General features: G+C 34.3%; 1 protein-coding gene across 7 annotated transcripts in view; it reads left to right on the top strand.

The window, feature by feature from the left end:
* Positions 1-21,961, top strand: part of Nipbl (NIPBL cohesin loading factor) — a 184,863-nt gene that overhangs the window by 83,918 nt on the left and 78,984 nt on the right. For 6 of the 7 annotated variants that reach the window (XM_090332033.1, XM_090332036.1, XM_090332034.1 and 3 more), the window contains 7 exons: positions 198-363; positions 2,158-2,285; positions 4,282-4,381; positions 5,464-5,615; positions 8,949-9,109; positions 9,781-9,877; positions 15,851-16,477. In XM_090332033.1, coding sequence (XP_090188159.1) covers positions 198-363; positions 2,158-2,285; positions 4,282-4,381; positions 5,464-5,615; positions 8,949-9,109; positions 9,781-9,877; positions 15,851-16,477 — 1,431 coding nt within the window. The remainder of the gene's footprint in view (positions 1-197; positions 364-2,157; positions 2,286-4,281; positions 4,382-5,463; positions 5,616-8,948; positions 9,110-9,780; positions 9,878-15,850; positions 16,478-21,961) is intronic. The other variant, XM_090332037.1, reaches the window with a different exon arrangement.

Genomic DNA, 21,961 nt, shown 5'->3' with positions numbered 1-21,961 from the left:
TCATTCTTAGTGGTATAATGTGTATGAGTGATTTTTTAGAATATTTGTTAGAATTTATTTCAGATTAGCGAGAAGAAATGCTTTTTAATTGTCTCGTTGATATGTATAATTTATTTTAAAATTCAAAATGTGTTAAATACTAAAGAGATTTCTTATAGTCATTCATCTTCTCATTATCTTGATTTTATTCCAAATAGTCCTGAACCAGCTGCCTCTTCCATCTCCTTTACCTGCTACAACTACAAAGAGCCTTCTTTTTAATGCACGAATAGCAGAAGAGGTGAACTGCCTTTTGGCCTGTAGGGATGACACTTTGGTTTCACAGCTTGTCCATAGCCTCAACCAGGTATCAACAGATCACATGTAAGTATAATCATTTTTATATCTAAAGTAAATCAGAAAGTTTTTCTCCTACTAAGAGAATCAGTATTCATTTTAAATTGCTAATGACATTTTCATTATATGGTGATGCTATGATAATGAGATATAAGTAGACCATAGTTACTTTGTCATAATACTTTTGACCTATGTGTCACATAATAGTATAATTTTATAATTCAAGATAAAAGTCAACAAATTATGTGTGTATACTTTTGAAATGTTTTTTTCATATTTTTATTATAATTAATAAAAGGGTTACATTATATTCACCAGATAGAAGGTACATTACTTCACAAATATTGATATCCTTTCTCATGTCATGATCCCCATTTTTGAAATTTTTTTTTAACTATAAACATGTATTTGACATTAATACTGCATAACAAATTGAAATTAAATCACAGGCTCTTACATGTGGATAGTCTGAGAGAAAAACTGAGAAATGATTAGTTAAAATCAAAGTATATTATATCACTCTAGATGTCTGTATCTTAATTTTTTATTTCTTGTTTCTATGTTAGAAATGTCCCCAGAGGCCAGTAGTTTAGCCTAGTGGTCAAGTGCTTGCCTAGCATGCACAACGACCTGGGTTCGATTCCTCAGTACCACATACATAGAAAAAAGCCGGAAATGGTGCTGTGGCTCAAGTGGTAGAGCTCTAGCCTTGAGAAAGCTCAAGGACAGTGCTCAGGGTCCTGAGTTCAAGCCCCAGGACTGGCAAAAAAAAATGTCCCCAGAAAAGTTCATTAAATGTTCCTTGTTATACCATCTTTTAAATCTTTATTGTTATCCAGTGAGTGTTTCTAAAACAATAACTTACAGAATATACAACACTGCTTGTTTTTGATAGGCATAATTCTGGTTTAAGTGGTTACTCATTGCCAGTAGCAATTGCTTTTATATTTAACTATTTCTTTTCCCATTACTTATTTGAAATAATTTTGAAATTAAAAAAAATTATATAACTTCTCCATCCTCTATTACCAGTGTGACAACAGTGTATTTGGAGAACATTTCTCAAGAATTGTGTCCTACTCATATTCAGATAGAAGGCAGAGAAAATATGTTCAAAGCCTAAATGTCAACTTTTTTCATAATTACACTATTCTTCCATTGTTTTTAATAGTCTAGAATAGACTCTGCTTATTTTCTATTTTAAAAACTAATTTGTACATTTTTTAATAATTTTTATTGTGGTTAATAGAAGGGTTACATTATATTCACCAGATAGAAGGTACATAACTTCACATACATTAATATCCTTTCTCATGTCTTGGTTCCCACCCTCCCCCGCTTACCTTGATTTCCCCCCTTCCCTATCCAATTTCAAATAACCAATTAAGCACATATAAAATATATCAGATAACAAGGTGAAATATTTTAACAATATGAGGTAACCAAAGGATGACAAAAGAGATGAGAGATAACATAGTACATTAAGGACAACAGTCACTTGTTATATGGCTTTTGTTTTCTTATCCTGGAGGTCCTTACATTTAGTGTCATACTAATGTCTCTAGATTTTGTTCTGTTGTAAATCTCTGTAATTTGTACATTTTTAAGTAAATTATTTTATAAAACAATGTTTTTCAGTGTAATCTCATGTAAGAAAATGGAAGATTAAAAAATCTGTTATTTTTGATAATTCCTTTTCTTCAGGGATATCACCTTTGAGAATCCATACTGTTGGACATACTCATGTCATTTATTTTTGTTCCATAAGTCGTCTTAATAATATAGTCACTATTTTAACTTTATGTATTTTTTCAATAACAGAGAGTTGAAAGATAACCTTGGCAGTGATGATCCTGAAGGTGATATACCAGTCTTGTTGCAGGCCATCCTTGCAAGGAGTCCTAATGTTTTCAGGGAGAAAAGCATGCAGAACAGATATGTACAAAGTGGTGAGGTTCTTAATAATTAAATTTTAAATATGTAAATGGATTGATTGATAGATACCTATGATAATATATAATAAAATATATGTATGTGTTTTAATTTTTTATTTTTTGTGCATGTTTATGGGCACTCTACCACTTCTCTAGCTCTTTTTTTTTTTTGCTGGCATTTTTTTATATATAATTTCTTTTTCTGACAGGACCCACCTCTATTAGTCTTCCCTCTGTAGTTAGGATACTAAGCCTATGCCATCATATTTAGCTTCCATCAGAAAGGAGGACTTTTCTACCTTAGCTGGCCTCAAACTGTGATCCTCTCAATTACAGCCAATCAAATTGCCAGGATTATAAGTATGAACCACCAGTGCCCATAAGGGCCCCATATCAAATTAACTAATTATATGTTTTGAGTTTTCAAAAGCATTTCTCAGATGGTAGCTTAAATTTGTAATATAATTCATACACATGAAGAAAAATTAATAATATGCAAGTTACTTTAATCATAGTTATTTGGAACTTGCTGCAAATCAGAAAGTACTGACTTTTTTTTTTTTAGCCCTTTTCATTATTTTGGGTTGGTATTGGGGCTTGAACTCAAGGCCTCTCACTGTAGCTTGGTCCATGAGACTCTTATCTCCAATTAACCACCAAAAAAAGCTAGAAGTAGAGATGTGACCCAAGTGGCAGAGCAGTAGCCTTGAGCAAAAAGCTCAAGAACAATGCCTAGAATCCAAGTTCATTCCCAGAACTGGCACCAAAAAAAAGAAGCTCTTAAGTTGTGAACAAAATAGTTTTTATATTGAATTAGTTGAAAACAGAAGCTCAAAAATTGAAATTTAGACTACTTACATATAGTAAGAAAACAGGCTATCTATTGCTGGAAGACTTCAAGGTGATTTTGAACCCTAATATTATTCCATCAGTGATTGTATACTACAATCCTATCTGTAGTATTTCTGACCAAATGAACATGTCACTTTTTAAACTATATGTGTGTGTGTGTGTGCGCGCGTATGTGTGCGCGCGGCGTGTGTGTGTATATATATATATTATATATATATAATATATATATATATGGACACACGTATCCATATTGAAATGTACTTTTCGTGTCAACAACTGGAAACAAAACTTAGAGGAATATAAATGGATAGTCCCAGCCACTCAAAAGACATTGGCTATAGAAATCGTGAGAAAATTTACCAAAAAAAAAGAATTCATAGTTTATTATAGATTGTTGTCTCTGATTTTTAAATGTCTAAAGCTGAAATTTTATTTAATATAAAATACATTAGGTTGAAAAGAAATGAGAATGTGACGGTTACACTCATATAGTCATCCATTAGTGACATACATAGTCACTTAATAACTACGGTGGCAAAAGTTATTTTGGAAGATAGAATAAATGTATCTGTTTTGCTTAAAGACTTTCAGATGGAAATTGCAGGAACTCAAACTTTGAGCCCATAAATAAAGTACTTTTCAAAACCTAGGTCTCAACCCCAATAAAAGGAAGGCATAGCTTTTGTAAAATTGCCAGGTATAGGCAGGTCTATGTTCAAGTATTTGCATATTAATAATAGATATAATAGTAATAGAAACTACCTAAGGAATTGTTGTGGAAGGAAGTATATAGTGTAGAAGGTGATTTCTAAAAATTCTAAGGCAAAATTATGAAATATTGAGTTGAGCAGATAAATTTTTTTTTAAATCTGGCCTAAGGATGTATCTCAGTAGTAGAGAACTTGCTTAGTATTTATTGAGTCCCTACGTTTGGTATCTAGCACTGAAAAGAATCACTGCCATCATAATGTCTATTTCCTGATTAGTTTGTATGGAAAATGATCTTTTAATAAAAGTAGTATTTGAAATTTATTTTTGTACTTCAGAAATTAAAATATTGATCAAAAAGAATTTTATCCAGTGCTCATGGAAGAATGAATTAAGTAACACTTTTACTGTAAGAAGAAATTAATGTTTAATATTTTTATGTATTACATAGGAATGATGATGTCTCAGTATAAACTTTCTCAGAATTCCATGCACAGTAGTCCTGCATCTTCCAATTATCAACAAACCACTATCTCACATAGCCCCTCCAGGTAATATATATATAAATTTATATGTATTTATGTATAACTCATGTATTAATATCCGTCTTCAGGGGAAAATAGAGTATGTACATTTAGTTAATGCTGAAGTACATGTACTGAGTTACTGCTTAGTAATTCTACTAAACACTTCCTTAATGTAGTATGTATAAATAAATACTCTAACTGACGTAGCTACCATTTTACTAAAGTGAATTTCATATATATAAATGAATGTGTGAAAACAGCTGGAGCTCAGGAGTAGAGTGCTTGTCTATTACATACAAAGCCTTAGCAAAACCCCAAAACAAACATAAAACTGCTGTGTTTAGAATTGTTATTCTTTATTTTAGGGAGCATTGCTTTGTATTCTTTAAACTGATTCATGGTTTTATGTGAATAAAATTAATGAATCATATCAGTGTTAAACTGTTGAATCTATTTTATAGATTGCAAATTATGAATGGGTTTTGTGTTATTTGACTATTTTGCAACTTTTTCTTTTCTTTTTTAAACCAGTCCTGGGCTTGAATTCAGAGCCTGGCACTATCCTTGTTTTTATGTGTTTGTTCCTTCCTTCCTTCCTTCCTGCCTTCCGTTCTTCCTTTCTTTCTTTCTTTTTCTTTCTTTCTTTCCTTCTTTCTTTCTTTCTTTCTGTCTCTCTGTCTGTCTGTCTTTTTTTGTTGTTGTTTTTTTTCTCAAGGCTAGCACTCTACCACTTGAGGCACAGCACCACATCTACCCAGGCTTCATGCATGCTAGGCAAACACTCTACCACTAGGCCACACTCTTAGCACCACGCAACATTTTCTCTATGCATAGATTTTATACTATGTTGAAAAAAAACTGTATAACTTGTGGGAGAGGGGAATAAGGAGGGAAAAAATGGGAACAAAATGAGGAAAGACATAACACTGTTCAAAAAGAAACATTTTCATTACATGACTTACATAACTGTAACCCCTCTGTATATGACCTTTACAATAAAAAGAAAAGGTCTAAAAAATTAGAATTCTCTGAAATATTTTATAACAATGAAATTTTAATTAGCATGTTTAACCTGTTCCTCATATTATTTTTTATTTGGGTTTTAGCCGGTTTGTGCCACCACAGACAAGCTCTGGGAACAGATTTATGCCACAACAGAATAGCCCAGTGCCTAGTCCATATGCCCCACAAAGCCCTGCAGGATACATGCCATATTCCCATCCTTCAAGTTATACAACACATCCACAAATGCAGCAAGGTAAGAACAGTTTTGTTAAGTTTATTGGTCATACTGAAATAAGTATAAATCCTAGTAAGTTTGTTTTTTAAAATAATTTTTAAAACAAGCTAAAATGCCGTACTATATATTTTTGCTTAACTTTTTGTTATTTTTACCAGATGACTTAAATTATTAAAAGTACATTATTACATTTATCACTTGAGGAGTAGAAAGAGTAATATCATTTTATCTGTTTGGATTAGGTTATTTTATAATTATTAAATTATAAGAACTGTTGTTTCCATTGGGTTTTTGGTATGTTTCTGTGTGTGGATGCTTCGGTCCTGGAACTTGAACTCAAGGCCCGGGCTTTTTCCTGAGTTTTTTATTTTTTTTTATTTTTTTCAAGGCTAGTGTTCTACTACTAGAGCCACAGCTTCACTTCTGTCTGGTTTTAGTAGTTAATTGGAGATAAGAGTCTCACTGACATTCTGCCCAGGCAAGCTTCAAACTTCAGTCCTCAAATCTTAGTCCCCTGAATACCAAGAATTACAGAAATGATCCACTAGTGCCTAGGCTTGTTCTTAATATCTTAAAGTTGACATTAGTATATCTTTTACAGTTAAAATGCCTTTTAATTATCTTATGGATGTTATATTATTTCTAGGATAAATTACTTACATTTTTGAGAAATATTTTAAAAGCAGAAAATTATAAAAAATAATTTGTTTTTGTCTCCCACAATTAAAGTGAAATTTAAGAATTTGTGATTTGTTCATCATCATTAGTTCCTATGTGTATAATCTTGAGTGTATTTATTTTGTAAAATCAAAACTTTCTTCATTGTGAACGTTTTAGCTTGAAAACTTAATTATCTATGAAAGCAGCCAACTTCTGGTTTCCCAACACTAGATAACACAATACTAAATAGAGACCATTTTACATGGTAACTCGAGGAAAAACTACAGGGCAAATCATGGATTTGGAAAACTGAATAAGAAGGATTTAATTGAAAGATGTGTAGGACTTTTGTGAAGAAAATCATAAAAGTTAATGAAGAAATAATGGAAAAACTTTTTTTTAAAGTTATACTATTTTTATGAATAGGAAGAGAGAATATGGTAAGGGTTACTCAAATCCTGGAAAGGAGTGTCAGTGTGTGAAAAGTAATGCACCTACTACCTGACGAATGTAACCATAACCCTCTCTACATTACCCTGAAAATAAAATTTTAAAAAAGATTACTCAAATCCATACTAAAATTGCTGAGGAGGGTTCTTATGAAACTTAAGCAGCTTTATAAAATTCTATAGAAGAGTAAGGCCAGGAGTTTGGCCTAGTGGTTAAAGTGCTTGCCTAGCATGCATGAAGACCCGGGTTCGATTCCTTGGTACCACATACATAGAAAAAAACCAGAAGTGGTGCTGAGGCTCAAGTGGTAGAGCTCTAGCCTTGAGAAAGTCCAAGGACAGTGCTCAGGCCCTGAGCTCAAGCCCAGGACTGGCAAAAAAAAAAAAAAAAAAGCCTAGAAGAGTAAAAGCCCAAAAATAGGTAGCTTGTTGTAATATTAGTACAGACATGGAAAGTTAACACATAGTGAGGTGAAACATGATGAAACTTTTAGATATTTACCCATAATCATGAACGAATAAAAACTTAGTATAAATATGGGGTATTAATTAGATCTTAGTTAGGGAAAGAATGATTTCTTTAATCCAGTAGACACAATCAGATATCCATCTGGAAAAAAAAATAACATTCTCTGTACTTAAAAATAAATGTGTGCTTTCAAGAAACACACAAAACAAGCAAAATTGCCAGGACTGTGGCTCACGCCTGTAATCCTAGCTACTCAGGAGGCTGAGATCTAAGGATTGCTGTTCACAGCCAGTGTGGGCACCAAAGACCAAAGGACTCTTATCTCCAAATAACTACTAGAAAACTAGAAGTGGCGCTGTGGCTCCAGGGGTAGGGCAGTAGCCCTGAGCCGAAGAGCTCAGGGACAATGTCCAGGCCCAGAGTTCAAGCCCCATGACCAGCAAAAACAAAACAAGCAAAATCATTAAACTTTTTTTTTTTTTTTTTTTTTTTTTTGCCAGTCTTGGGTTTGAGCTCAGGGCCTGAGCACTGTCCTTGGACTTTCTCAAGGCTAGAGCCTCAGCACCACTTCTGACTTTTTTCTGTGTATGTGGTACCGAGGAATTGAACCCGGGTATTCGTGCATGCTAGGCAAGCACTCTACCCCTAGGCCAAACTCCCGGCCCTCTTTTGTTGTTTTTTTGATTGGTAGTTTATTCAGCACTTTATTTTATTTGTTTTTGCTACACCTGGGGCTTGAATTCAAGGCCTACTCACTGTCCTTGCACTCTGCCTCTTAAGCCACAGTGCCACTTCCAGCTGTTTCTGTGTATGTGGTACCCAGGAATCGAACCTAGGTCTTCATGCATGCTAGGTGAGCACTTTACCACTAGGATATACTCCCAGCCCCTCATAAAACTTTATAAGAAAATACGGGAGACTGTTTTGCAACTTTATTTTGAGGAGGAACTCTGAGTGATAATACACATAGAATTTTTTTTACAATTAAATACAAACTAATGTGTAATTTCCCTCTCTTAGAATAACAAAAACTATTGCTGAAGATATAGAGAAGCCTGTTTCTATAATGACAAATACAAATAGATATAATATTTATAAATGATTCCTAATCATTAGAATGGCTCTAGGTATAATATCTACATTTAAGTAATCATACTTGTAAATATTGGGTCCTGGAATTCATATTCATATATACATAGTCTATATTCAAAACCATGCATTGCAGCATTGTTTGACAACACGAAGTTTAATCAATCTAAATGTTTTGTTGCAAAAATGACTAAAGATGTTGTATGTTATACAGCAGAATGTATCACTTAGTTAAAACTGATGAATTTAAAACTACAGACAAATCTAAATGCAATATTGAACCACAAAGCAAAATATAGAATATATTAAAATACTATTTTTAAAGTAATATGCAGAACAGTGTTATGTTACTGAGGAATATAATGATATATATTGGAGAGTCAACTCTGAAGTCAAAATACTCCCTTTGAGGGCATAAGGAGGGGAGAAGGAGGCAAATTCAGCAATAAAGAGTTTAACTATATTTACAAGCTGTAAATTAGTACATTAGTATTTATTGTTTTTCTCTATAACCTGTGTATAGTTAAAAAGGGTTTTGTGAATAATTTGTGAAAAAAGTTTATAAACTTTTATTATAAACTTATATTATTATGTACATTAAGTACAATATATAATTCTGTGTTAATGAATATTATTTAATATATATTATACACTTATAAACTTTTTTATTTTTATTAATTTCAGCATCGGTATCAAGTCCCATTGTTGCAGGTGGTTTGAGAAACATACATGATAATAAAGTTTCTGGTCCGTTATCTGGCAATTCAGCTAATCATCATGCTGATAATCCCAGACATGGCTCAAGTGACGACTACCTACACATGGTGCACAGGCTAAGTAGTGACGTATGTAATGTATTAGTTATTATTAAGGTAATAAAGTAGCACTAATTATTTGTCAGATACCTAGTATTTTTTATTTCACAACTCAGAGGATATCTACTATTTATCATGAGTTATACTAGGTACATAGAATTTAGCTATGAATAAAACTTCCTGTACTCACAAGTTAGTCAAGTAACATTAAGTTTTACTTTAATATTAAGTTTTTGCTTTTATACTTAAGAAAATGCTACTCATTATAGGCCTACAATTAGTATGTTGCCTTGATGTTATTGAAATATTTTCCATATTAGAAATTTGCCTAATGGATGGAGCTGTATTTTTATGTAACCTGCTTATATCTAAAGGATAACAGATGACAGTAGATTACTCTCAAGACATATACAACTTATAGGGTGTTACAGCTCCTTTTGTAGAAAGTAGTAATCCAAAATGGAGCACATTAGTAATATCCATTTTCTTATTCATTGCCATGCTTAGGCTGTTGATTCTTTTGGATACAGTTTCAATTCTCCTAAGATATACCATGAAGAAAACAGGAAAGTACAGAAGAATTATGCTATTGAATTCCAACACTTTACCTGTCAGTAATTTATGGCTTTTATTAGTTCTCTTTAAGATTTCTGTATGCCTCTCCTGTCATTGGAGATGTAAGTTTTATATTCTGTTCTTAGGATGGTGATTCTTCAACAATGAGGAATGCAGCATCTTTTCCCTTGAGGTCACCACAGCCAGTGTGCTCCCCTGCTGGAAGTGATGGAACTCCAAAAGGTAATAGTGTAACCAAAATCTCTTAAGCATGTTTTAAGTTTAATAAAGAACTCAGACTTCTTAAAGTAGACACTAAAAGGTTTTTTTCTATTGTAGAAAAAATAAGCCTGGATTTAAGCAAGTCTAGATAAAGGGACTTATATTAATTATATTTATTATTCACTTCCCACTTGTTTAAACGGCATTAAATTATTCATGAGTTTTCAGGTATATCTAGTACCATTCTCCTTGATAAATGATCTTTGAAATCTCTCTTAAATATTTGAAACTTTTTGTCAGTTTTTTCTACACTTAGGCAAAGTAACAAAATTTTTCTTTTTTATTGGAGATGTGACTAAGTTGGTAGAATGTCAACCAGTGAGGGGAAGCATTAGGTGCTGAATTCAAGTTCCAGGCTCGGACCTAAAACAAATATTATTTGATATTGAGGTCACCCATTTTTTTTTACTGCTTTTTTTGTTGACTTTTTTTTTTTTTTGGCCAGTCCTGGGCTTGAGCTCAGGGCCTGAGCACTGTCCTTGGATTTTCTCAAGGCTAGAGCTCTACCACTTTGAGCCTCAGCACCACTTCCAGCTTTTTTCTATGTATGTGGTACCGAGGAATTGAACCCGGGTCTTCGTGCATGCTAGGCAAACACTCTACCACTAGGCCAAACTCCTGGCCCTTTTTGTTGACATTTTGAAAAAACTTTATTTACTATTTCTCAGGGTTTCTATTAAACATTTTCCCTGAGTTTGAACTCAGGACCACATGCCCGCTTACTTGCTTGCTCACATGGTGATCTACCACTTGAGCCATGCCTTCAGCTTAGCTTTTGTTAGTTATTTTGAAGATGGACTCTTATGGACTTTTCAGCCTAGACTGGTTTCAAACTGAAGTTTCTGAATCTTAGTCTCTTGACTAGCTAGGGCTGTAGATGTTAATCACTAGCACCTTGCTCTATCATAAACTTTGTACTGTGATTGCACCTTTTTTCCTTGGCTATTTCGCTTAATTATGATGACAGCGTTGGTCTCCCAAGTTACAACTTTTTATTTCAAAGCTCTCCCTCATATATTGCTGATAATTCAAATTCATTTTCAGAATTGTTTTTACTGTCTTATAACATTCTCATCTCAGTGGTATTCTAATCCAAGGTCATATTGACTTAAAAATTTGAAATTATCATAAAATTATTTCTGTCATTTATCAAGTGGAGCTTGTCATGTTACCTTTCTACATCTCTCATATCATTCATATCCGGATCTGAATCAAATAGGTACTCTTTGAATAATCTTCCCTAATGTCCTAAAGTTGTTAATGATTTCTTTTCTCAGAAATCTAATCTTAAGAAGTGGCACTGTGGCTCAAGTGGTAGAGCACCAGCCATGAGCTGAAGAGATCAAGGACAGCACCCAGGCCCCATGACTGACCAAAAAAGAGGGAGAGAGGGAGAGAGAGATAATCTTACACTATCTCATGTAGATGAATATTAATTTTATCTTTGAATTCCTAAAGAATACATTGTATGATCTTCTCTATAATAGACAAAAAGATTTTGAATTTTAGTCTAGTTAATATTTAAAACAGTATATTTAAATTTCAGTCTAATAATTTTAATTTCTTTTTTGGAAGAAAATACTTCACTTTTAAAAGTTAGCATATGATTAACTACAAGATATGTGATAACCAGGCCCTGATTCCTGTAATCCTAGCCTCTCAAGAAGCTGAGATCTTAGGATCAAGGTTTGAAACCAACACTCACAGAAATGCACATGATATTGTTACTATAGTTAATCAGCAAAGATGCCAGAAATAGAAGTATGACAGCCTTGAGTAAAAAAGTTAAGTAAAAGTGTCAGGCTCTGAGTTTCAAGTCCTATTATTGTCACATACACACACAGACACAGATAGGTAATAATTTTATCTTGGTGTATGAATTAACTCAACTTTTAAAATTTTTATTGTATTAAATTTACTTTTGTTATAGAGGTGATATACAGAGGGGTTACATTTACTTGTCAGGTAATAAGTATATTTCCTTTCATACAGTATTATCTGTTCCCTCATTCACTCCCATATTCTCCCTCTCATCTCTACCCATCAGCTGTATAAATCACTTCTGTCACTGTCCAGTGCATTCCGCTGCTGTACTTTTTCACTTTTTCCTTAGATTCCATGCCCTCCCCCAACCATTCTATAGATATGCATGTAAATAAATAATACTATGTATAAGGTAAAAAATACAGAATCATCAGCAAAAAAAAAAAACCAAAGAATCCTTTGTTTTCATATCTTTGGTGATCCTTTCAGTGTGTGTATTATTTTATATACATTTGAAGAGGCACTTGGGTATTGCACTTTTGTGATTCTCTAATCCTCTTTTGGTCTTACTGTATAATCTAGAATCCTGGGCAATTTGCCATATTCCATTGCATTTTAAATCTGACTTCTGCATCAGAGAGAACTTGCATAGTTTTTCTGATCTTGGCTTACCCTGATTCACTTGACTTTTTTTAGTTCTATCCGTTTCCTTGAAAATGACATTACTTTTTATTCTTTCTGTGGCTGTGTTAACACTGTATTTAAGTACATTTTTTGAATCCACATATCTATTGTGGAACATCTGTGTTTCCATTTCTTGATTATTCTGAATAGTGCAGGGTGAACTTGGTGTTTAGATATCCATATCATATCCTAGTTCATGATTGATGCTCAGGGTATAGATGTGGAGGAGTGGTGTGGCTAGGTTGTAGGGAAGGTCTATGTTTAGTTTTTTGTGGAACCTCCAGACTTCTTTCCAGCGTAGTTGTGCTATTTTACATTCCCATCAACAGTGAAATAGGGTTCCCTTTTCCCCATATCCTCTCCAGCATTTGTTGTTCAAATTCAAAATGTTAACCCATCTAACGAGTGAAATGGTATTTCAGGGTTGTTTTGCTTTGCATTGTTTTTATGGCCAGGGATGCTAAGCATTTCCTCATGTGTTTCTTTGCCATTTTTACCCCTTCTTCTCACATATCTTTCCTTAGCTCCCTTTCCCATTTAGCAGTTGGTGTATTAAGTTTGGAAGGGGTTAGTTTCTTGAACTCTTTATATATATTGGATATTAGGTCTTTGATGTGTTGGTGGTAAAGATCTTTCCCCAATTAGTTGACTGTCTTTCTAATTTGGTAACTGTGTCCTTAGCTGTACAGAAACTTTTTATTTTAATGTAGTCCCACTTGTGGAGTCTCTTTCCTATATGTTGTGCCCCTGGGACTCTTATTCAGGAAGTTCCTGCCTAAACCTATAAGTTTTAGTGTTTCTCTTATAGTAGTTTCAGAGTTTTGGGTCTGCCATTGAGGTCTTTGATCCACTTTGAATTGATATTAGTGCATGGTTATAAGCAGGGATTGACTTTAGTTTTCCGCATATGGCTGCCCAGTTTCCCAGCATCAATTGTTGAAGAGGCTATTTTTTTCTACTGTATACTTTTGGCTCCTTTGTCAAATATTAGATGACTGGGAGTGTGTAGTTTTATTTCTGGGTCTTTTAGTCTGTTCTGTTCATCTTCTGGTCTAATTTTGTGCCAATATCAGCTGTTTTTGTTATTATGGCTCTGTACTAGACTTTGAAATCTGTTATTGTAATACTGCCCATATTGCATTTTTTTTCTTAACCTAAAATTGCGTTGGCTATTCTAAGTTCCTTTTGTTGTTCCATATGAATTTTTAGATTGTTTTCTTCATCTTAGTAAAGAACATCATGGAGATTTTGATGGGGACTGCATTGAATTTGTAAATCATTTTGGCAGTATAGCCATTTTCACAACTTGATTCTACCTGTCCATGAATGTGGAAGGTCTTTCCATTTCCTGATGTGCTCTTCAATTTCTTTTTTTTTTTTTTTAAAGGAAGCTCAACTTTATTTGTTTTTGACAGTCCTGGGCCTGAGCTCAGGGCCTGAGCACTGTCCTTGTGTTTTCTCAAGGCTAGAGCTCTACCACTTGAGCCTTAGCGCCACTTCCAGCTTTTTTTTTTTTTTCTATGTATGTGGTACCGAGGAATCGAACCCAGGTCTTCATGCATGCTAGGCAAGCACTTTAACCACTAGGCCAAACTCCCGGCCGCTCTTCAATTTCTTTCTTCAGACTTTTATAGTTTTTGCTATAAAGATCTTTTACAAATCTTTGGTTAGGTTAATTTAGCTTTTGGATTTGGTGTGTTGTCCTGATTGTTCATGAATCTTATACTCTTTCATTGTGATTTACACATTTGGGTCTGGGTGTTTTGTGGTCCATGCCAGACAGGTGGCTGCACACACTTGGCCCAGGCTAGCTCACATGGGGTTAACTAGCCCATACCGTGTCTTGGGCCAGCAAGTGCTAGTCCCAGCTAGCTGAATGGAGCTCAGTAGTCTGTAGCAGGTGGGGTGGGAAGGATTTTGGACCTCCAGGATGGGCATGAAGCTTCAGAAGGAAGGAGGCTCCCACAAGTGCCTAGGATTTTGTCTATGTTGTTTTCAAAGAGGCCCAGTTTCCCTGTGGGGGATACATGGCCCTAACACCCTCCCAGTATGAGTGCTAGTGGATTCATACTGGTACCCAACAGATGGCCCCTTCTTGGGTGGAAAGGAGGAGTCCAGGTCTGTGGATCTCCACTAGCACTGGTCTCCCATGGAGTGTTGGGGAGTGTCCCCAGCAGAGTATTCATGCACTGACGCTGGAGTTGGTTGTGGACTGAACAGCACACTGTGGTAGATCTCATGTCTAGATGCTGCAATGTGTTGCTCCTCGGGACCCAGGCCACTGTAGGGTACCTTCAAGTGGCTTAGCAGCCATATTGGTTGTGGGCTGTTGTGTAGATTCTCCAGGTCTGGATGTTACAGTGATGCGCCACTGGTCCCGGTTTCTCTCTGTGCTGTTTGGTTCCAGCGCTGCGGGAATTTTTTTGCATCTGGATGCTGCAGACTAGTTGGTCAGATCCCAAAGTCCTGGGCAGCCACTGGGTCACTCTCACCGCTTAGCGGTGCTGCTGGCACAGGATGAGGAGTTGGAGGACATTTTACGGTTTTCTGTCCTTGTGTGTACAAATTGTGAGTCCGCCCCCCCCTTCCTGTGATTCTCTTTAATTTTTGTTGTTGATCTTTTAGGGGAGAAATACATGCTAGGGCTCCAAATCTCTTTTTATTAGAGAGAGCTAGGATGAGTTCCATTATTTTTACTGTCATGGTCTCTCCATCACTTAAACTCAACTTCTAGAAGAGAAACTTCCAAGGTAACATTATTTCCAAAATTGGGCACCTACCGCACAATTGTTGTTAGGATAAGATGTTATTTATGACTTGTAGAGATGGTAACAAAGGGATAGGTGGTTCATCTAGATAGTCAGTTTCTTTTCTTCTGACACTTGAGGGAAGATGAAAGACAGATTCTAAAAAAGAAAATACTTCAAGTAGGTACTACTCAGAACGCTGGCTCACACTTGGACTCCCAGATTCTTATGAGGCACAAATAGGAATGCACTCTCAGGTTGACCTGGACAAAGATTTAGTGAAAACAAGTTGGGCATTTTGGTATACAAGGTTAATCCCAGCCGTACCTGAGGAGAGGTGGGAAGATCACAGACTGGTCCTGGGTAAAAGGGAAACTTTATGTAAACAATAAGTAGGGATTGTAGCACAGCTTAATTTGTAGACCACCTATCTGCCAGGCAGGAGCACCGGAGTTCAAACTCCAGTACAGTACACACACACACACACACACACACACACACAACTTTAAAATAAAAAATGTAATAAACAGTTTCAGAAATGCATTATTCATCAAAGGCTGAAAGTTTTACTCATGAAATTATTTTCAACTAGGTTTAAAGGGGGAGTGCATTAGAGTGGAGAGAGACAGAGACAGGCAGGTAGATAGACTTACTATATTGTCATTTATTTAATATTTTATCATGTTACAGAAATATAAAATCAAAAAAAATATTTCTTTCTATTGAATTATTTTTCTAGGATCAAGACCACCTTTAATTCTACCATCGCAGTCTATGCCTTGTTCATCACCTCGAGATGTTCCACCAGACATCTTGCTTGATTCTCCAGAAAGAAAACAAAAAAAGCAAAAGAAAATGAAATTGGGCAAGGATGAAAAAGAACAGAGTGAGAAAGCTGCAATGTATGATATAATTAGTTCTCCATCTAAGGACTCTACTAAACTTACGTTAAGACTTTCTCGTGTAAGGTCTTCAGACATGGACCAGCAAGAGGATATGCTTTCTGGTATGGAAAATAGCAATGTTTCAGAAAATGATATTCCTTTTAATGTGCAGTATCCAGGACAGACTTCAAAAACACCCATTACTCCACAGGATGTAAACCGCCCTCTAAATGCTGCTCAGTGTTTGTCGCAGCAAGAACAAACAGCATTCCTTCCAGCAAATCAAGTGCCTGTTTTACAACAGAACACTTCCGTTGCTACAAAGCAACCTCAGACTTGTGTGGTACAGAATCAGCAACAGGTATCACAACAGGGACCTATATATGATGAAGTGGAATTGGATGCATTGGCTGAAATTGAGCGAATAGAAAGAGAATCAGCTATTGAAAGGGAGCGCTTTTCAAAAGAAGTTCAAGATAAAGGTAAGATGTTCTCATCTTTACCACGTCATATGTGGTAATATGTAATTACTTCTTGAGTATTTTTTGTTCTAACAGTTATATTTCAGAAGTTAAATTCTGAACTTGATTTTTCAACTGAAAAATTTGTCAGATTTGGTAATTATATGCAATCTATCTTATCATCTATGCATGATGTGATTTCATTTATTTGTGATTTTCTACCAAAATGAACATTACCATCTCCAGATTATGTGTGTTTTCCTCTAAAGTATGTTGATATGCGTGTACAGCTTCACTTTTTTTTCCTGCCTAAACAAGGTTTACCACTGTGAAATAACTTTAAAGCTGATACGTTTAAGATGAGTTTTATGTATATGCTTACTAGACAGGTAGATGCTTTATTTGATTTATAATTCTATCTCGGTGATGTTCTTTAGTTAAGTACACAAGTTGTGGTAAGATTTTTAAGGTAATATTAAATAGCAAATCTTAAGGATCAAGGGTTTTTTTTGTTTGTTTGTTTTGGGTTTTTTTGGCCAGTCCCGGGGCTTGAACTCAGGGCCTGAGCACTGTCCTTGGGCTTTTCCCTCAAGGCTAGCACTCTGCCACTTGAGCTGCAGCACCATTTCTGGCTTTTTCTATGTATGTGGAACCAAGGAATTGAACCCGGGTCTTCATGCATGCTAGGCAAGCATCTACCACTAGGCCAAACTCACTGTCCATGGATCAAGGATCTTTAGATTACAATTAAATCTTCCCTTTTACTGTTAGATATTGGGGTGGAGTTTGAAGGCATACTATGAGTCTATATGGTTATTTATTGCTTTGTAGTCAAATAGAACTAAGTCATAAATTCTTTGTCATTTAATATTTACTATGCACAAAAATCTCCTGAATTAGGGACTAATGTTCAGTGACTGAAAATAATATTACTTGCAAATTTGTTATCTTTACAGATACATCTATATACATTTCATTACCCAAATTAAAAGGGTGCTCATTATGTGACATCACTTAATAATGTGTTTATATGGTGAAGATTCACATTTTAATCATTAAAAGTATATTTAGAAAGTAACTATAAAATTTATAAAGCATGCAGATTACAAGTTTATACAGTAAAGACATTCCTGAAAGTATTCTGCTGACAAGAGTTTGTTGTTCTTTTAAATTTTGACATAAATCTTCAATATTAAGACTGAATCTTTTTTTTTTCAGTTTGTAATATGGGGTTTAAGAAATAGTTGTATGTAGAATCGAAAGTATATTATCTCTAACATTTTGCAGCTTCTCCTTATAATTATTAGCTTATCCAAAATTGATAGTGCTGTCAGTTTTACAAAAAATATACAAAATTTTGACTGCCTGACCAAAAATTTTAGTTGCCTCAAGAATTGAATTTTCTTGATCTATATTATAGAAATTATAACTGTTTCATTAACTTTTAGTAGTTGGTGATAGGATGAAAAAAAGAATAAGCGGCAACCAACTTTTGGTAACATTCTTGAGTTTTTATTGTATCACATTTGTTGAAATCAAAATTTTTTATTTTTAAAATGAAATTAGTTAATAAGTTTAATCTTGCATATTAGTGAACTTATTTTATATTACTGTTTAAGGGAGAAAAGCAATCAACAAATACAACATACTGTACTTGCAAAAAGATATATTTTCAACTATATTTTTTCTTTCTTTCTATAATTTGTGATGGTATGGCTATAACAAAAGCTCAAAGAACAAAGTTGGCTTATATATCTGGTGAAAATATAAAATTATTTGTTGCTATAAAAGATTAAGATAGGAGACTGGAAAAGTGACTCAAGTGGTAGAGCATCAATAATGAGCAAAAAGCTGAGAGAAAATGTGCACTTGATGTTCAGCTACATAGATTGAGATCTGAGGATCACAGATCACAACCCAGGCAGACAAAATTCATGAACTGTTTATCTCCTATTAACCAACAAAAGCAGAAGTGTGTCTCAAGTGTAGAGCACCAGCCAGGAGCAAAAAATGCTGGCTGAGAGCTTGAGGCCCTGAGTTCAAAACCCAGTATTGGCACAACGAATGAGGAAAAAAAAAGATTATTTTCCTATTGAAGTTGACATCTCCAAAGTTATTTTTCTATTGATTTATTTCAAAATTTGGAATTTAACATCTTTGATTTGAAGGCTGTTGTTTGTATTCAGTTTCTGTGTTGTGTGATGGGATAGTTTTGTTTTGTTTTGTTTTATGTAAGAAATTTTCTTGAAGGTGTATTTATTGTTCCGAGGTTGTGAGATCATAAATAAAAGGAAAACCCCTCTAAAGTAATGATTTTATTGTTAGCCTTTGGGAGATTAAATTAATTCTAAAAATGTCTTTTAATATATCCTAAGAACTTCTTTGCAATTGTTGAATTATAATAATGAGCAAACACAACTAAATTATCTGGTCAGTGTTGATTTACTGAGAGTTAATGTAGGGTCTGAAGTTGTTTGCAGTATAGTCATTTGCCATGAGCGAAATATTACCATCAAGTAGAAACCAAAACCTATATCTTATAAATAAGACTAGAAAGTTCAGCAAACATAGTTGATAATTGTGGAATTAAAAAGAAGGAATAGTCTTAAATTGTTGTTGTTGTTGTTCTTTTTAGTATTGAGTAGAACCTAATTCTACATCTCGGAAATACTTTTCTGACTGCTAGATATTTATGTCCCTTTAGTCTAGTCTCCCTTGTTTGGACATACACATACACTGATAAAGTTCATTCTTAATGTTATTAAAATATTCCAAAAGGATCTTTTTCTTAATCCTTTTTACTCATACTTTTAACATCTATAATTACATAAATTAATTTAAAAAGACTTTCATCTTTGTTGCTGGGATAATCTGTAGACATCAGTATCTTCATATACTGAAAATTCCTACTTTCTTTTTGTCAAAGAAGTTCCTTTGTCTTTGCCTATTTTATCTTTTCCCAAGGTCCACTTTCCATGTTAGCAAGTAAAAAGAATGGCCTAACTTCACTAATACTTTTGTATTATTATAATTCTCTTGCACTGTAACCTGTAGAAGAAGAAATTGACATGTTGATCAGAAACAAAAATGCAAAAATCTGAAATGTTTTGAAATCTAAAACTTCTGAGCATCAAATTGGAGAGCATTTGGAATTTTGTGTCATCTTTCTTAATTGGCTACTGTTTATACAATTATTTTGCTTTCTGTTTAAATTGTTTTTCACTTATGATTTAGAAGTTGGTGACACAGTGGATTTTTTATGAACGTAATTAAGTTCCGATTTTCTGTAAGGGGCTTTACTTTAAAATGTATGTATCTAGATGACAAATATAGGTTTTGAAGCTATGATACCTTTTTGTGTATACTTTCTTAAGGAGTATATGAATCCTCATAATCTAAAGGTTCCTATTGGTAAAGAGGTCTTAAAGGTAATCATTGTCTCAAATGTAAATTTATTCTTCTTAGAAATGATTTTCAGACATTAATTTCAAGTTACCATGAAACTGAGATATAACAAGTTAAAAAGAAGTGACTGATACAAATTAAGAAGACCTTTATAGGAGTAAATTCATAGTAGAACTGAATCAGACCAAGTAAATCAGAAAATGAATGTTCTTCCTAAATCCAAGAAATAATTCTCCGACAATGATGACTTTTTCTTCCAGTTCTACAGAAGTGTTCCAGCAGTTGAAAAATTAAAACTTCATATTTAGCAGTATTTTATGTATAGTAGAAAAATGAGATTTTTATTACAAATATTTATTGACTATCTTAAATTAATTAAACTGAACATAATTTATCTGAAATTATCATATTTTCCCAAATTTCATTTTAATGACAAAGCATAAATTAAAATGGAGACAGTGAGCCAGGTTCCTGTGACTCATATCTATAATCCTAGCTACTTAGGAGGTTGAATCACAGTTGTGAGTCAGCCTAGGCAGAAAAGTCCATAGAGCTATGGCTCAAGTGATAGAATACCAGCTTTGAGCAAAATAGCTAAGGGACAGTACCCTGGCCCTGAGTGTAAGCTATAATTGTCACATAAAAGAAAAAAAGTAAAAATATAAAAGAATGATCTATGAACTTTGTAATAACCCTTATAAAAATTGGCCTTCTGTCTGGATGCCAGTGATTCTTGCCTATAATCCTACCTACTTGGGAGGATCTTGGTTTGAGACCCACCTGAACAGAAATGTTCACAAGACCCTGTCTCAAGTAAAAGCAGGGTCCAGTGGCAAATGCCTAACTTCATGGGAAACCTAACATAAGAAGCAGAGCCTAACATAAGAAGCAGCGCCTACTCAAATGCACATGCAGGCAAGAGTTCAGATCCTTTGTCACAAGTAACCAGGTTGTTTTTGTTTTATAAAAGAAGTCTGAAGGTGCTCAGCAATAAGAGTATCTGCGTTGTATGCAAGGGCCCCACAATACTGCAAAAAGAAAAGGGAAAAAAATCACTCTTTTAAGCTATTTTAATATTTCTCCTGAAAAAAAACTACTAACTCATAAAAAAGCTACATATTTATGACAAAAACGCTTCCGTTTTCTGAAATCAGTATCATTGTTCTTATATGTGTATCATTCTAGTGATTTTTCAAAGCATATTGGATTGGAAAGATAGAAATCTTTTTTTCTCCTTTTAATTGTAAAGGTGATGTAAAGAGGGGTTACAGTTACATAAGTCAGGTTATGCGTACCTTTTTTTTTTTGAACAGTGTCACTTCTTCCTTTGTTTTCGTCTAGTGTTTTCCCTCGCAATCCCCTCCCCTACAAGTTATATAGTTCATTTTTAGCGTAATGCCCAGTGAGTACCCTGCTATATTAGTATACCCTGTGTCGCACCATTGTGTGTTCCTCTTTACCTGAAAATATAGAAATTTTAACTTGCAGTATATTAATTTCTAGACCTTTGTCATAAAGATTTAAGGGATAAGATGAGAGTGTCCTGTTTATGATCTAATAATTATTTGCTCTGTCCTCTGGCCAAATAAAATATTTTGTATGACAGATTTTTTTTTAAGATACTCTACATTTAGGGCCAGGAGTTTGGCCTAGTGGTAGAGTGCTTGCCTAGCATGCACGAAGACCCAAGTTCAATTCCTCGATACCACATACATAGAAAAAAGCCAGAAGTGGTGCTGAGGCTCAAGTGGTAGAGCTCTAGCATTAAGAAAGTCCAAGGACAGGGCTCATGCCCTGAGCTCAAGCCCAGGACTGGCAAAAAAAAAAAAAAAAAAAAAGATACTATACATTTTAGTTCTATACTATACATTTTTTTCCTTAGGTATTGATTCAGAAAGGATTATATAAACTCTTTCCATTTTATTTGTAAGTTTGGAGACAATCTAATGATAACATTAATAATCATTAGTAATCATTTTGTGAATGGATTGTGTGTCACAATAGATTTGACATCTGGAAAACAGAAGGAGCAGGCTTCGATGGTTCTATTTAAAAAAGCAGATATCCTAAGTGCATTTGTCAGATCATACTCCTCTACCA

Source organism: Megascapheus bottae, chromosome 4 (assembly GCF_031878675.1).
Source record: "Megascapheus bottae isolate mThoBot1 chromosome 4, mThoBot2.hap1, whole genome shotgun sequence".
NCBI lineage: Eukaryota > Metazoa > Chordata > Mammalia > Rodentia > Geomyidae > Megascapheus > Megascapheus bottae.
The sequence above is the reverse complement of the archived record's forward strand: the minus strand, read 5'-3'. Positions and strand labels throughout refer to the sequence as shown.